Source organism: Giraffa tippelskirchi, chromosome 7 (genome assembly GCF_054371585.1).
Source record: "Giraffa tippelskirchi isolate mGirTip1 chromosome 7, T2T-mGirTip1v1.2.pri, whole genome shotgun sequence".
NCBI classification, from domain to species: Eukaryota; Metazoa; Chordata; class Mammalia; order Artiodactyla; family Giraffidae; genus Giraffa; species Giraffa tippelskirchi.
In genome coordinates, this window is record NC_137281.1 from 64,341,444 (window position 1) to 64,356,605 (window position 15,162).

Below are 15,162 nucleotides of genomic sequence, written 5' to 3' on the forward strand. Positions count from 1 at the left end.
TAGTTTTGTGTGTGAAGACTCAAAGCACGTGTCCGGTTTCTGCTCATTGTTCTTCTAGATTTGTGACAAGTTTTCATGGAAACTTTGTCTAGGGATAACTGGAAGTGAACTCGGTGTAAGGTGTCAAGTCTCCATCTCCATTCATGTCATGCCCTGCAGTTTCCAATTCCCTGTTCCTGAGTGGTTTTGGAGACCTTGTGGGAAGTTTGGTTGCATCGGAGTTTGCATTTCCACCTTGAGTAGATTCACACTGTTCTGCCCTCAGGGACACTGTCAAGGGGGAGTGAGGAGCAGCCTGCACTTGCAGCAGTGACCACACGGTGGGGCGAGTGCTGCTGTTCCCTCTGGGAGCCCCAGGCCACAGGCATCCCAGTGAGGAGCCAGCTCTGTGCTCAGCTGAAAGGAGTTATTCTCTCAGGAGCCTCTGAGCCCTTGCCTTTGGATCACCCAGGGTGGGCATTTATTGTGACAGAAAAAAATTGCCCTGAATTCCATGGACGGAAGAGCCTGGCTGTGTAGAGTTCGTGAGTTGCCGTGAATCAGACACAACTGAGGACACAAAAACTCAATAGACTAAAACACTTTTTGGGGGTGGGGGGAGTGAAAGGGGGTGATGTGGGGTATTTTCTCTTATATAATAGCCAAGGGAAATCTAGTTTAAAACTAAATTCACATAGATGGGAAAGGTATAGCTCTCCGTCACCCTATTAAAAAAAAAAAAAAAAAAAAAACGACTTAACTTTTCTGAAAGTTTATTTAGTAGCTTCCTTGAGCAGTTCATTGTGAAGCTTTTTTTTTTTTTTCTGTGACATTGGCCTCATTAAAAAGTACGGTTTGCGTTTACTGGATAATTTTGTTCATTGGTTTGTTAGGGAATCTTGGTAATATCTGAGTTTCCTGGGGAGCATGGTCACATGACCTGGCCCTGGCCAATCGGTGCGTTCCACCTCCCTGGCCACTGTGATTGGCTCCGGACTGGGGCAGTGCCCAATCGGGGCCCAGGGCCGGGCCTCACGTTGGAAGCCAGGGGAAGACGAGCTCTCGTCCTGCTGGGGTAGGGGAAGGGGTGGGGCCGGGGGAGGTCAGGCTCCAGCAGTGGGAGGGGCTTGAGGTCCGCCTGCGGCAGTTGGTGACCTTCCTGCTCCCCTCAGGGCAGAGCCGCCGGCCTGAGAATGAGGGCGCTGCTGAGCCCAGGGGCTGGGATGGCCCGTTGCTGCTGTGGTCCCAGAGCTCCACCCGAGACCTGAGGGAGGCCGTCTGCCCGTGAGTCCTCTCCCGCTTGTCTGTCAGCTTGTTTGAAGCATGCTGGGTTTTCTGCCCAGCTGGCTAAGGGGAGTCCCTGGAAATGCAAGGGTGTGGGTTTTGGCAGACTTCAGGGAAGACATGCCAGATGAGCCTGGGAGACTCCAGCTTAATCTGGATTCAGGAGATATCTCTTCGGGCCAGCTAGTAATTGTAGGATAAGCCTAATGAGTCTTCACAGGATGAAGAGAGTAACGTGCCAAGGTAGCAATCGATGTCCTCCTTCGAGAGGATGAAGCTGGTGCTCAGAGAAGGGGGGAACTTGGCCACAGCAAGGAGGTGTGCACCCAGACAGAACCCCCAGATCCGGCCATTTGAGCTCAGGGAGGCCAGTGGTGTGGCTTGTCCCTGTGGCAGGGGCCGAGGCACGCAGCCCACCCTGATTCCTGCGGGGGCCTGACTTGGGAAGTGCCATCTGGTAGCTTTGAGACTCACCAAACCAAATTGCACTGGAGAGAGGAAGGACACCTTCCTTCATCCACCCCCCACCCCCGCCGGATTCCCACATACCCTGACCCCTTTCTCTGGATTTCGGAGCCATTTCCAGAGTCCCGCTCATATGACCTCATTCGAAGTGCACTGTGGACGAGCTGCCATGTGCAGCTGCTACCACAGCAGCCAAGGGCTTTAGCTCCCGAGTACCTCCCTTCCTTTGGAACTTGGGGGCCCTCTACTCCCCACTTGCACACCACAGACCTTTGCTGAGGATTGTGGGGACCCTCACTCAGTTTGCAGCACGTTGTAGCCATCCCTGTCCTCTCAATACCTCCCTTGCAACTCAGCTTGTGAGCTCCTTTGGAGCAGCGTGGCCCACCTGGCTGCAACGGAAGAGACACAGCTGACAGGGAAACAACAGCTTAGATCTGACAGCCGGAAAGCTCTGTCAAAAGGGACCTCCCTCTTCACACCGTAGAGGCTGTAGGAGCCGCCAGGGTTTGGGAACCAGTGCTGGGGCCAAAATGACTCCACAGCTGTTTTCCTTCCTGGGGAGGGTTCTGGCTCCAGTGGGAATGGCTCAAGTCTCCTAAGGTTCTGAAAGCCCACTGTGTGCAGATTCACGGTACACAGAGAGGAGAAGGTGGAGTCCTGCCCTGGAGGTGGGCACAGCTCACGGATGAGCCAGGCAGGCAGGCAGGCAGGCAGGGCATGAGAACACCTGAGCTGCCTTCATGAGTGAATGGTGTGGGGGCAGAGGAAGAGAAGCCGGTCTGCTCCCTCATGTGGTGCCCAGGGCAGGTTGTCCCCAGAGGAAACCCTTACGACGGTGAGGACTATCACTGCTGTTTCCCAAGGGGTTCCGTCGGTGCGTGTCTTCCCCGGAGCGGTCAGGCCGTCTCTAAAGTACACTGGCCATGGGCATTGCCTCTCCTTGGAACTTCCCATGTGTTTCTCTTTTTTATGGAACAGTGATTTTTTAGAGGGGTTCTGGGCCACAAGGTTGTTGGGTCATTTTCTAGCCTTCTGTCGTGAAGAACGCTTTCCTGGGCGTTGGGGTGGTTTGTTGTTCCAGCTCCCTTTCTTGGCTTCTTTTGGGAGCTGGTGCAACAAGAGGAGCTCAGCCTCTGCCTTCTGGCTGAGATGTCACCCTTCAAACAGCAATGCCTGCCTGGAGATAATGATGGCATTTGCCAAAAGGGCTTCGTTTGGCACATGATATCTTGAAAGGACGTACACCGTCCTTTCAGCTATCAAAGGCTAGTTCAAATGACATACAAATGAGAACTCTCCAATGGAGTCTTACAGTAGGTGGAGAGTCCGAAAAAAACTCCTTCAGTCATTTCACTGAGAGTCATTGATTGGGGACACCAAGAATATAGGAAGGAATGCAGAAAGAAAAGATGAAATTGTGTTCAGGATCGGGGGGAGGGATGAACAGGGCGTGCTTGCCTTGAATCCAGGCTTTGTTGGGGGGTGGGGCATAAAGATCGAACGGGTCTGAAACTACAAAGTGGGATGGTAACACAGTATCACCAGAGTTACACAACAGTGTTCCCAAATTGCAACAATGATGAAAAAGTTTACTAATCCCAACTTAACCAAGAGAAATACAGGAAACCATACGCAAAATAAAACATCACCAGAAAGGTGGAAACAAACCAAATGCAAAGCAGTTCAGGGGAAAGGAACTCCATGTCCCCTGGGGGCAGACCGAGTTGCCGGCGTCCACGGTGAGCAGACAGGGATGGAGGCTGCAGAGCCGACCGCTCCCCTGGACGTGGTGTTTCCGGCAAGGGCTCTGGGTCTCTGCCCAGAGCGGGGGCTCGTTCTTCCTGCAGGGGCGAGTGAGTCATCGTCGGCGTCTGGGTGTTGCGCGGGAGCCAGGGCAGGCTCTCCCTGCCGAGGCGGTGACTCCTCCTCTGCCTCGGGTTCTCCTGCCAAAGCCCGAGCAGGTACAGGTGCACGTGGAGGTGGAGGTTCTGGCTGAGGGGGTGGGACATCAGTGCCTGGGGCTGGGGGCCCTGCAGGCACGGAGATCCGATCTGCCCGGTGTGCTGGCCAGTACCCAGCTGGCCTGGTGTCTCTGCGAGGGCAAGTCTCGGTTCTCCATCTGGCCTCGGTGGATCCCTGGGTCCTGCACCTGGAGCCACCACCTCTGTAGGGACAGGTCTGGGAAGTAGAGCCTGGTTCCAGTTGGAGGCCAGTGCTAGAGCTGGGGGAGAAGCAAAGTTTGCCCACAGGCCAGCCTTGGCATGTGCGTATCCCGGGACAGAAAGCTTCCAAGAGATTCCCAAAGAATACCCAGGGTCGGATGTCTTTTGGGACTGAAGTGTGCAAGATGGGGGTGGGGGTGTGAGGCCAGCGCTTGCTGCAGGCCCAGCAGCATCTTTCGGGGACTCGTCCGTGTGTAGCTCAGCACCCCCTCCCCACACACTCCCGTGCACCAGCCCCAGCGTCCTCACCTCTGTGCTCTGGCGTGCTGGGCTCCAGGTCCTCCTGCTGCCTCAGAGGCCGGGGTTCTCGGGACTCTGGGTCGGAGCCGGGTGTGCTGAGCTCCGTGGCAGCCTCAGACTGGGCCGCCGGGTGTATCCTGGGCGGTGTCTCGGCAGCAGGCCTTCCCCGCCTCTGCTTCGCCCCCGGTGGGGCTGATGCCTCCGTGGGCACGCTCACCTGGAGCCTGCACTGGGCCTCACGGGCGGGGGGGTGGTGCTCCGACCCCTCCCTCCGGGAGGTGGACGGGGTGTCCCCGTCCTCGGCCTCATCACGTGGGAAGCTCTGCAACGACAGTGACCGTCAGCCAGCCGTGCTGGGAGTTTTCCGAGCTGGGCCTGGCCAGTGGAGCCGCTGCTTCTGCCTGCTCGAACTTCTCTTCCCAGAAGGGTCAGAGACGTGTGTCTGCTCAGATCCCCACCCGGGAGGAAAGAGACCCACCTGAGGGTGTGAGGTCAGCCTGGGCGGCCGGCGCTGCCCGCACTCTCCCCATCCCACCCAGCCTGCTCTCCCCTGGGGTGTGGACACAACTTGTCCGCAGGCTTCTGACCCCACATCCGCCTGGGCTTCCTTGAGGGAGACACACCCCGAGAAACCCGCATCCACACACACAGGCAAAGGACCCGGTGTTTCCGGGTGGCATGGGAGAGGTGGCCTGGCCCCGCCTGGGGCTCCCCGTGTTACCTTTCTGTTTCTCCGGGCAAAGGGCCAGAGGCCTCTCGGGGGTGCCCTGAGCCAACGTCGACAGGGTGCCCACGCACACTGCCTGTGAGCTCTCCTGAGGCCCCGGCCTCTGGGCAGGGGCAAACAGCAGAACATCCTGGCAGCAAGTGATCTGGCTGGGGGCTCCTCTCCGCTCTGGAGGCCTGGATACCCGGGTTGCGGGTTCTGTTGGGTTCTGTTGCCGGCAGGTGACATCATTTCCTGGGGTTCGTGCTGAGGTCCCTTCCCCAAAACTTCGCAAGGGAATCTCTGGGTTTCTGACTGCTCGACCACCCCCCTTAGGCCATGTGCAGGCACAGTGACAGCCACACAGCCCAGCCCACAGCCCTGGGGAGGCCTGGGTGCAGCCAGGGCCTGAGCTCCGAGGACCCCGCTGCTCTCAGACCAGGCTCCTTCTTCTCATAAGTGGTGTGGCCCTGGACAAGCATATGCCCCTCAGGGTTTCCCCGGTCTCTCCATCTGCAGAGTGGGGGTCATTCTCCCATCTGTTTCCTAGGTCTGTCGGCCTACGAGCAGCTCCATGCCTTTCCACCTGGGGCTGATATCACGTGGAGCTTGTGCGCTGAGACTTCAGAAAGAAAGACTCCATCCAGGGCTGACACAGCACAGAATGGGGCAGAACGAGGCCTGGATGCGCCGTGGTACCCAGGAAAAGGCACTCCCCCTCCTGACTGTTTGGAGACCCCGCATGCAAGTTGGAGGACCGAAAGGAAGACTCGAAGGTCTCCCTCTCTGATAGAAAAGAGTAGCCAACTTTCTGGTCCTCTGTTTCCATTGAGATTCTGTTCAAGTGTCCCAGCTCGGCTTCTGCGGGTGGCTGAGCTTCTAATGGCTCCCTGCGTTCTTGTCTTTTCCTCTCCAAACCTTCCGTCCGTTTCCCCCTTCTGGGGTGGATGGGCGCTGTCATTGCTTCTACCTTCGAGACAGATTGATGAAAAGTCTGGACCATCGACTCCTTTCCTCTCTTTGGTTCCGTGTCTCTCTCTGGCTGTGTCCCTCTCTTTTCCTTTCTCGATTCAGTCTGTGTCTTCCTCTTTCTCTCTCGTGTGTGGATGGATGGATGCTAGGAATGCACATGTATATGATTAGATGAGGGTTATGTTTTAGGGATAGGTTAGAGGGAGAGAAAGGCTTTAGGTCGGAGTTGGTCATGGGGGAAGGGTCAAGGGTGGTGGTGGTGTTTCTTGGAATCTGAGTGCTGTGCATTCTTCGTCTCTTTCCATATGAACCCCTTCTCAGATACACCACTTGCAAGGAGTCTCTCATGTTCCGTTTCCTATCTTTTGCATTTGTGAATGCTTAGCTTCTCTGTTGTGAAGAGGTTCCATTGGATGGAAACCCATTGGTGTACTTGGTTTCCCTCTTTCCCTTACTTGAAGAGACCCATTTCTACCTCCGCCCAGCAAATGGCAAGGAGACTCTGATGTTAAGGAGCCTTTGACCTACGCTTCTTTCTAGCTATCTCATGACATCAGTCTTTAGGGTGAGGTTTTTCCCCGATATTGAGGTGGTGTGAGATCAAAACCAATAGCGTTCTTCAGATGTAGCTGTCTGGTTTTCCCATGGACATTGATTGAAGAGGCTTTCTTGTTCCCATTTGGATATTCTCCCCTTCTGTGTCAGAGATGAGTTGACCTTGGATGCCGGGGTTTGTTTCTGGACCCTCAACTTTATTCCATCGATCTGGATCTGTGTGTGTTGTTGTATTCCCAATAGCATACTGTCCTGCTGCTGCCGCTGCGGCTAAGTCACTTCAGTCGTGTCTGACTCTGCGCGACCCCATGGCCTGCAGCCTACCAGGCTCCTCCGTCCAGGGCATTTTCCAGGCAAGAGTACTGGAGTGGGTCGCCATCGCCTTCTCCGATACTCTCCTGAGGATCCTAGTTTGGTCGTCTAATTTCCTTTCACACAACCTTGGACGTCCGTATCGGGGCTTTTTCGTCGGATTGTATTGACAATTTAGGCTCTTTTCTGTTTCCGTAACCCCTTTTGCAATTCTTTGTTCGGTGCGAACATGCATTGGCATTTTGGGAGGAATAGCATCGAAGCTGTGGATTGCCTTGTGGGGCTGTGACATCATTTTCCCAATAGGAATTCTTTCAAGCCCTGAGCACAGCTTCTCTTTCCAGTGATTGGTGTGGGCTTGATCTTCTTTCTTCCATCTCTCGCCGTTTTGTGAGAACAGGTCCTTCCTTCCCTTCTGGGTTAGATGGACTCGTGGGTATCACTTCAGTGAATGGCATTGTCAGTGGGGGTGATAATTCCCTTCTCATTGGAAGACTTTGCGGTGAGTATTAGAAGTGCAAGTGATTTCTCTTCCCCTTCCTCCCTGTCCATCTCTCAGAGCCACCGGGAAACAGAGGCCTCATCCAGGGTCACACAGGCCTGAGGGAGTGCAACTAGACTGTTGTTTCTTCAGGCCCTCAGTGCTGGACATCATCCGGGATACTCTGTGTGTGTCTTCCTCAGTCTGGCGTCCCTTCAGACCTTTCCCTAGTTTTCACAGGCTTGTTGTGTTGGTGTTCTTTGTCTGTTTGGAGACACGTCCTTGAGAAGCTTTGTGTTTCCACTCATTCGTCTCGCGATGTATGACCTGTCTTTTGCTTTTGTAATGAGGTCTTTCCCACGGTAGATATCTTTGATTTTGCAAAGTCCACTGTATTCTCTGGGTTGTTTTGTGGACTGCCTTTTAGTTTTGTGTGTGAAGACTCAAAGCACGTGTCCGGTTTCTGCTCATTGTTCTTCTAGATTTGTGACAAGTTTTCATGGAAACTTTGTCTAGGGATAACTGGAAGTGAACTCGGTGTAAGGTGTCAAGTCTCCATCTCCATTCATGTCATGCCCTGCAGTTTCCAATTCCCTGTTCCTGAGTGGTTTTGGAGACCTTGTGGGAAGTTTGGTTGCATCGGAGTTTGCATTTCCACCTTGAGTAGATTCACACTGTTCTGCCCTCAGGGACACTGTCAAGGGGGAGTGAGGAGCAGCCTGCACTTGCAGCAGTGACCACACGGTGGGGCGAGTGCTGCTCTCCCCTCTGTGAGCCCCAGGCCACAGGCATCCCAGTGAGGAGCCAGCTCTGTGCTCAGCTGAAAGGAGTTATTCTCTCAGGAGCCTCTGAGCCCTTGCCTTTGGATCACCCAGGGTGGGCATTTACTGTGACAGAAAAAAATTGCCCTGAATTCCATGGACGGAAGAGCCTGGCTGTGTAGAGTTCGTGAGTTGCCGTGAATCAGACACAACTGAGGACACAAAAACTCAATAGACTAAAACACTTTTTGGGGGTGGGGGGAGTGAAAGGGGGTGATGTGGGGTTTTTTGTCTTATATAATAGCCAGGGGAAATCTAGTTTAAACCTAAATTCACATAGATGGGAAAGGTATAGCTCTCCGTCACCCTATTAAAAAAAAAAAAAAAAAAAGACTTAACTTTTCTGAAAGTTTATTTAGTAGCTTCCTTGAGCAGTTCATTGTGAAGCATTTTTTTTTTTTTTCTGTGACATTGGACTCATTAAAAAGTACGGTTTGCGTTTACTGGATAATTTTGTTCATTGGTTTGTTAGGGAATCTTGGTAATATTTGAGTTTCCTGGGGAGCATGGTCACATGACCTGGCCCTGGCCAATCAGTGCATTCCACCTCCCTGGCCACTGTGATTGGCTCCGGACTGGGGCAGTGCCCAATCGGGGCCTAGGGCCGGGCCTCACGTTGGAAGCCAGGGGAAGACGAGCTCTCGTCCTGCTGGGGTAGGGGAAGGGGTGGGGCCGGGGGAGGTCAGGCTCCAGCAGTGGGAGGGGCTTGAGGTCCGCCTGCTGCAATTGGTGACCTTCCTGCTCCCCTCAGGGCAGAGCCGCCGGCCTGAGAATGAGGGCGCTGCTGAGCCCAGGGGCTGGGATGGCCCGTTGCTGCTGTGGTCCCAGAGCTCCACCCGAGACCTGAGGGAGGCCGTCTGCCCGTGAGTCCTCTCCCGCTTGTCTGTCAGCTTGTTTGAAGCATGCTGGGTTTTCTGCCCAGCTGGCTAAGGGGAGTCCCTGGAAATGCAAGGGTGTGGGTTTTGGCAGACTTCAGGGAAGACATGCCAGATGAGCCTGGGAGACTCCAGCTTAATCTGGATTCAGGAGATATCTCTTCGGGCCAGCTAGTAATTGTAGGATAAGCCTAATGAGTCTTCACAGGATGAAGAGAGTAACGTGCCAAGGTAGCAATCGATGTCCTCCTTCGAGAGGATGAAGCTGGTGCTCAGAGAAGGGGGGAACTTGGCCACAGCAAGGAGGTGTGCACCCAGACAGAACCCCCAGATCCGGCCATTTGAGCTCAGGGAGTCCACTGGTGTGGCTTGTCCCTGTGGCAGGGGCCGAGGCACACAGCCCACCCTGATTCCTGCGGGGGCCTGACTTGGGAAGTGCCATCTGGTAGCTTTGAGACTCACCAAACCAAATTGCACTGGAGAGAGGAAGGACACCTTCCTTCATCCACCCCCCACCCCCGCCGGATTCCCACATACCCTGACCCCTTTCTCTGGATTTCGGAGCCATTTCCAGAGTCCCGCTCATATGACCTCATTCGAAGTGCACTGTGGACGAGCTGCCATCTGCAGCTGCTACCACAGCAGCCAAGGGCTTTAGCTCCCGAGTACCTCCCTTCCTTTGGAACTTGGGGGCCCTCTACTCCCCACTTGCACACCACAGACCTTTGCTGAGGATTGTGGGGACCCTCACTCAGTTTGCAGCACGTTGTAGCCATCCCTGTCCTCTCAATACCTCCCTTGCAACTCAGCTTGTGAGCTCCTTTGGAGCAGCGTGGCCCACCTGGCTGCAACGGAAGAGACACAGCTGACAGGGAAACAACAGCTTAGATCTGACAGCCGGAAAGCTCTGTCAAAAGGGACCTCCCTCTTCACACCGTAGAGGCTGTAGGAGCCGCCAGGGTTTGGGAACCAGTGCTGGGGCCAAAATGACTCCACAGCTGTTTTCCTTCCTGGGGAGGGTTCTGGCTCCAGTGGGAATGGCTCAAGTCTCCTAAGGTTCTGAAAGCCCACTGTGTGCAGATTCACGGTACACAGAGAGGAGAAGGTGGAGTCCTGCCCTGGAGGTGGGCACAGCTCACGGATGAGCCAGGCAGGCAGGCAGGCAGGCAGGGCATGAGAACACCTGAGCTGCCTTCATGAGTGAATGGTGTGGGGGCAGAGGAAGAGAAGCCGGTCTGCTCCCTCATGTGGTGCCCAGGGCAGGTTGTCCCCAGAGGAAACCCTTACGACGGTGAGGACTATCACTGCTGTTTCCCAAGGGGTTCCGTCGGTGCGTGTCTTCCCCGGAGCGGTCAGGCCGTCTCTAAAGTACACTGGCCATGGGCATTGCCTCTCCTTGGAACTTCCCATGTGTTTCTCTTTTTTATGGAACAGTGATTTTTTAGAGGGGTTCTGGGCCACAAGGTTGTTGGGTCATTTTCTAGCCTTCTGTCGTGAAGAACGCTTTCCTGGGCGTTGGGGTGGTTTGTTGTTCCAGCTCCCTTTCTTGGCTTCTTTTGGGAGCTGGTGCAACAAGAGGAGCTCAGCCTCTGCCTTCTGGCTGAGATGTCACCCTTCAAACAGCAATGCCTGCCTGGAGATAATGATGGCATTTGCCAAAAGGGCTTCGTTTGGCACATGATATCTTGAAAGGACGTACACCGTCCTTTCAGCTATCAAAGGCTAGTTCAAATGACATACAAATGAGAACTCTCCAATGGAGTCTTACAGTAGGTGGAGAGTCCGAAAAAAACTCCTTCAGTCATTTCACTGAGAGTCATTGATTGGGGACACCAAGAATATAGGAAGGAATGCAGAAAGAAAAGATGAAATTGTGTTCAGGATCGGGGGGAGGGATGAACAGGGCGTGCTTGCCTTGAATCCAGGCTTTGTTGGGGGGTGGGGCATAAAGATCGAACGGGTCTGAAACTACAAAGTGGGATGGTAACACAGTATCACCAGAGTTACACAACAGTGTTCCCAAATTGCAACAATGATGAAAAAGTTTACTAATCCCAACTTAACCAAGAGAAATACAGGAAACCATACGCAAAATAAAACATCACCAGAAAGGTGGAAACAAACCAAATGCAAAGCAGTTCAGGGGAAAGGAACTCCATGTCCCCTGGGGGCAGACCGAGTTGCCGGCGTCCACGGTGAGCAGACAGGGATGGAGGCTGCAGAGCCGACCGCTCCCCTGGACGTGGTGTTTCCGGCAAGGGCTCTGGGTCTCTGCCCAGAGCGGGGGCTCGTTCTTCCTGCAGGGGCGAGTGAGTCATCGTCGGCGTCTGGGTGTTGCGCGGGAGCCAGGGCAGGCTCTCCCTGCCGAGGCGGTGACTCCTCCTCTGCCTCGGGTTCTCCTGCCAAAGCCCGAGCAGGTACAGGTGCACGTGGAGGTGGAGGTTCTGGCTGAGGGGGTGGGACATCAGTGCCTGGGGCTGGGGGCCCTGCAGGCACGGAGATCCGATCTGCCCGGTGTGCTGGCCAGTACCCAGCTGGCCTGGTGTCTCTGCGAGGGCAAGTCTCGGTTCTCCATCTGGCCTCGGTGGATCCCTGGGTCCTGCACCTGGAGCCACCACCTCTGTAGGGACAGGTCTGGGAAGTAGAGCCTGGTTCCAGTTGGAGGCCAGTGCTAGAGCTGGGGGAGAAGCAAAGTTTGCCCACAGGCCAGCCTTGGCATGTGCGTATCCCGGGACAGAAAGCTTCCAAGAGATTCCCAAAGAATACCCAGGGTCGGATGTCTTTTGGGACTGAAGTGTGCAAGATGGGGGTGGGGGTGTGAGGCCAGCGCTTGCTGCAGGCCCAGCAGCATCTTTCGGGGACTCGTCCGTGTGTAGCTCAGCACCCCCTCCCCACACACTCCCGTGCACCAGCCCCAGCGTCCTCACCTCTGTGCTCTGGCGTGCTGGGCTCCAGGTCCTCCTGCTGCCTCAGAGGCCGGGGTTCTCGGGACTCTGGGTCGGAGCCGGGTGTGCTGAGCTCCGTGGCAGCCTCAGACTGGGCCGCCGGGTGTATCCTGGGCGGTGTCTCGGCAGCAGGCCTTCCCCGCCTCTGCTTCGCCCCCGGTGGGGCTGATGCCTCCGTGGGCACGCTCACCTGGAGCCTGCACTGGGCCTCACGGGCGGGGGGGTGGTGCTCCGACCCCTCCCTCCGGGAGGTGGACGGGGTGTCCCCGTCCTCGGCCTCATCACGTGGGAAGCTCTGCAACGACAGTGACCGTCAGCCAGCCGTGCTGGGAGTTTTCCGAGCTGGGCCTGGCCAGTGGAGCCGCTGCTTCTGCCTGCTCGAACTTCTCTTCCCAGAAGGGTCAGAGACGTGTGTCTGCTCAGATCCCCACCCGGGAGGAAAGAGACCCACCTGAGGGTGTGAGGTCAGCCTGGGCGGCCGGCGCTGCCCGCACTCTCCCCATCCCACCCAGCCTGCTCTCCCCTGGGGTGTGGACACAACTTGTCCGCAGGCTTCTGACCCCACATCCGCCTGGGCTTCCTTGAGGGAGACACACCCCGAGAAACCCGCATCCACACACACAGGCAAAGGACCCGGTGTTTCCGGGTGGCATGGGAGAGGTGGCCTGGCCCCGCCTGGGGCTCCCCGTGTTACCTTTCTGTTTCTCCGGGCAAAGGGCCAGAGGCCTCTCGGGGGTGCCCTGAGCCAACGTCGACAGGGTGCCCACGCACACTGCCTGTGAGCTCTCCTGAGGCCCCGGCCTCTGGGCAGGGGCAAACAGCAGAACATCCTGGCAGCAAGTGATCTGGCTGGGGGCTCCTCTCCGCTCTGGAGGCCTGGATACCCGGGTTGCGGGTTCTGTTGGGTTCTGTTGCCGGCAGGTGACATCATTTCCTGGGGTTCGTGCTGAGGTCCCTTCCCCAAAACTTCGCAAGGGAATCTCTGGGTTTCTGACTGCTCGACCACCCCCCTTAGGCCATGTGCAGGCACAGTGACAGCCACACAGCCCAGCCCACAGCCCTGGGGAGGCCTGGGTGCAGCCAGGGCCTGAGCTCCGAGGACCCCGCTGCTCTCAGACCAGGCTCCTTCTTCTCATAAGTGGTGTGGCCCTGGACAAGCATATGCCCCTCAGGGTTTCCCCGGTCTCTCCATCTGCAGAGTGGGGGTCATTCTCCCATCTGTTTCCTAGGTCTGTCGGCCTACGAGCAGCTCCATGCCTTTCCACCTGGGGCTGATATCACGTGGAGCTTGTGCGCTGAGACTTCAGAAAGAAAGACTCCATCCAGGGCTGACACAGCACAGAATGGGGCAGAACGAGGCCTGGATGCGCCGTGGTACCCAGGAAAAGGCACTCCCCCTCCTGACTGTTTGGAGACCCCGCATGCAAGTTGGAGGACCGAAAGGAAGACTCGAAGGTCTCCCTCTCTGATAGAAAAGAGTAGCCAACTTTCTGGTCCTCTGTTTCCATTGAGATTCTGTTCAAGTGTCCCAGCTCGGCTTCTGCGGGTGGCTGAGCTTCTAATGGCTCCCTGCGTTCTTGTCTTTTCCTCTCCAAACCTTCCGTCCGTTTCCCCCTTCTGGGGTGGATGGGCGCTGTCATTGCTTCTACCTTCGAGACAGATTGATGAAAAGTCTGGACCATCGACTCCTTTCCTCTCTTTGGTTCCGTGTCTCTCTCTGGCTGTGTCCCTCTCTTTTCCTTTCTCGATTCAGTCTGTGTCTTCCTCTTTCTCTCTCGTGTGTGGATGGATGGATGCTAGGAATGCACATGTATATGATTAGATGAGGGTTATGTTTTAGGGATAGGTTAGAGGGAGAGAAAGGCTTTAGGTCGGAGTTGGTCATGGGGGAAGGGTCAAGGGTGGTGGTGGTGTTTCTTGGAATCTGAGTGCTGTGCATTCTTCGTCTCTTTCCATATGAACCCCTTCTCAGATACACCACTTGCAAGGAGTCTCTCATGTTCCGTTTCCTATCTTTTGCATTTGTGAATGCTTAGCTTCTCTGTTGTGAAGAGGTTCCATTGGATGGAAACCCATTGGTGTACTTGGTTTCCCTCTTTCCCTTACTTGAAGAGACCCATTTCTACCTCCGCCCAGCAAATGGCAAGGAGACTCTGATGTTAAGGAGCCTTTGACCTACGCTTCTTTCTAGCTATCTCATGACATCAGTCTTTAGGGTGAGGTTTTTCCCCGATATTGAGGTGGTGTGAGATCAAAACCAATAGCGTTCTTCAGATGTAGCTGTCTGGTTTTCCCATGGACATTGATTGAAGAGGCTTTCTTGTTCCCATTTGGATATTCTCCCCTTCTGTGTCAGAGATGAGTTGACCTTGGATGCCGGGGTTTGTTTCTGGACCCTCAACTTTATTCCATCGATCTGGATCTGTGTGTGTTGTTGTATTCCCAATAGCATACTGTCCTGCTGCTGCCGCTGCGGCTAAGTCACTTCAGTCGTGTCTGACTCTGCGCGACCCCATGGCCTGCAGCCTACCAGGCTCCTCCGTCCAGGGCATTTTCCAGGCAAGAGTACTGGAGTGGGTCGCCATCGCCTTCTCCGATACTCTCCTGAGGATCCTAGTTTGGTCGTCTAATTTCCTTTCACACAACCTTGGACGTCCGTATCGGGGCTTTTTCCTCGGATTGTATTGACAATTTAGGCTCTTTTCTGTTTCCGTAACCCCTTTTGCAATTCTTTGTTCGGTGCGAACATGCATTGGCATTTTGGGAGGAATAGCATCGAAGCTGTGGATTGCCTTGTGGGGCTGTGACATCATTTTCCCAATAGGAATTCTTTCAAGCCCTGAGCACAGCTTCTCTTTCCAGTGATTGGTGTGGGCTTGATCTTCTTTCTTCCATCTCTCGCCGTTTTGTGAGAACAGGTCCTTCCTTCCCTTCTGGGTTAGATGGACTCGTGGGTATCACTTCAGTGAATGGCATTGTCAGTGGGGGTGATAATTCCCTTCTCATTGGAAGACTTTGCGGTGAGTATTAGAAGTGCAAGTGATTTCTCTTCCCCTTCCTCCCTGTCCATCTCTCAGAGCCACCGGGAAACAGAGGCCTCATCCAGGGTCACACAGGCCTGAGGGAGTGCAACTAGACTGTTGTTTCTTCAGGCCCTCAGTGCTGGACATCATCCGGGATACTCTGTGTGTGTCTTCCTCAGTCTGGCGTCCCTTCAGACCTTTCCCTAGTTTTCACAGGCTTGTTGTGTTGGTGTTCTTTGTCTGTTTGGAGACACGTCCTTGAGAAGCTTTGTGTTTCCA

General features: G+C 55.0%; 2 protein-coding genes and 1 long non-coding RNA gene across 5 annotated transcripts in view; 1 reads left to right on the forward strand and 2 right to left on the reverse strand.

The window, feature by feature from the left end:
* LOC145514018 (uncharacterized) overlaps nucleotides 1–15,162 on the forward strand; it is a 45,636-nt gene that overhangs the window by 21,870 nt on the left and 8,604 nt on the right. Inside the window, exons 2-3 of one of the 3 annotated variants that reach the window (XR_014059812.1) lie at nucleotides 1,152–1,263; nucleotides 8,792–8,903. The exons of 1 other annotated variant lie outside the window; for it this stretch is intronic. This is a non-coding gene — a long non-coding RNA (uncharacterized LOC145514018). The remainder of the gene's footprint in view (nucleotides 1–1,151; nucleotides 1,264–8,791; nucleotides 8,904–15,162) is intronic. One more of the 3 variants, XR_014059814.1, reaches the window with a different exon arrangement.
* LOC145512407 (uncharacterized) lies at nucleotides 1,166–5,049 on the reverse strand. The gene is made up of 3 exons (XM_081506130.1): nucleotides 4,915–5,049; nucleotides 4,203–4,515; nucleotides 1,166–3,952 (listed from the first exon to the last, which is right to left on the reverse strand). The coding sequence occupies exons 1-3, from the start codon at nucleotides 5,047–5,049 to the stop codon at nucleotides 3,324–3,326; spliced, it is 1,077 nt and encodes a 358-aa protein (XP_081362256.1). The 3' UTR covers nucleotides 1,166–3,323.
* LOC145512408 (uncharacterized) lies at nucleotides 9,603–12,689 on the reverse strand. The gene is made up of 3 exons (XM_081506131.1): nucleotides 12,555–12,689; nucleotides 11,843–12,155; nucleotides 9,603–11,592 (listed from the first exon to the last, which is right to left on the reverse strand). The coding sequence occupies exons 1-3, from the start codon at nucleotides 12,687–12,689 to the stop codon at nucleotides 10,964–10,966; spliced, it is 1,077 nt and encodes a 358-aa protein (XP_081362257.1). The 3' UTR covers nucleotides 9,603–10,963.

What these genes read in the sequence shown, in the direction of transcription:
- LOC145512407 (XM_081506130.1), bottom strand. Translation starts at nt 5,049, where the DNA reads ATGTTCTGCTGTTTGCCCCTGCCCAGAGGCCGGGGCCTCAGGAGAGCT. An exon ending in TTGCCCGGAGAAACAGAAAG is followed by an intron (nt 4,516 to 4,914) that starts GTAACACGGGGA and finishes CTGTCGTTGCAG; the next exon opens with AGCTTCCCACGTGATGAGGC. An exon ending in CAGCACGCCAGAGCACAGAG is followed by an intron (nt 3,953 to 4,202) that starts GTGAGGACGCTG and finishes CTTCTCCCCCAG; the next exon opens with CTCTAGCACTGGCCTCCAAC.
- LOC145512408 (XM_081506131.1), bottom strand. Translation starts at nt 12,689, where the DNA reads ATGTTCTGCTGTTTGCCCCTGCCCAGAGGCCGGGGCCTCAGGAGAGCT. An exon ending in TTGCCCGGAGAAACAGAAAG is followed by an intron (nt 12,156 to 12,554) that starts GTAACACGGGGA and finishes CTGTCGTTGCAG; the next exon opens with AGCTTCCCACGTGATGAGGC. An exon ending in CAGCACGCCAGAGCACAGAG is followed by an intron (nt 11,593 to 11,842) that starts GTGAGGACGCTG and finishes CTTCTCCCCCAG; the next exon opens with CTCTAGCACTGGCCTCCAAC.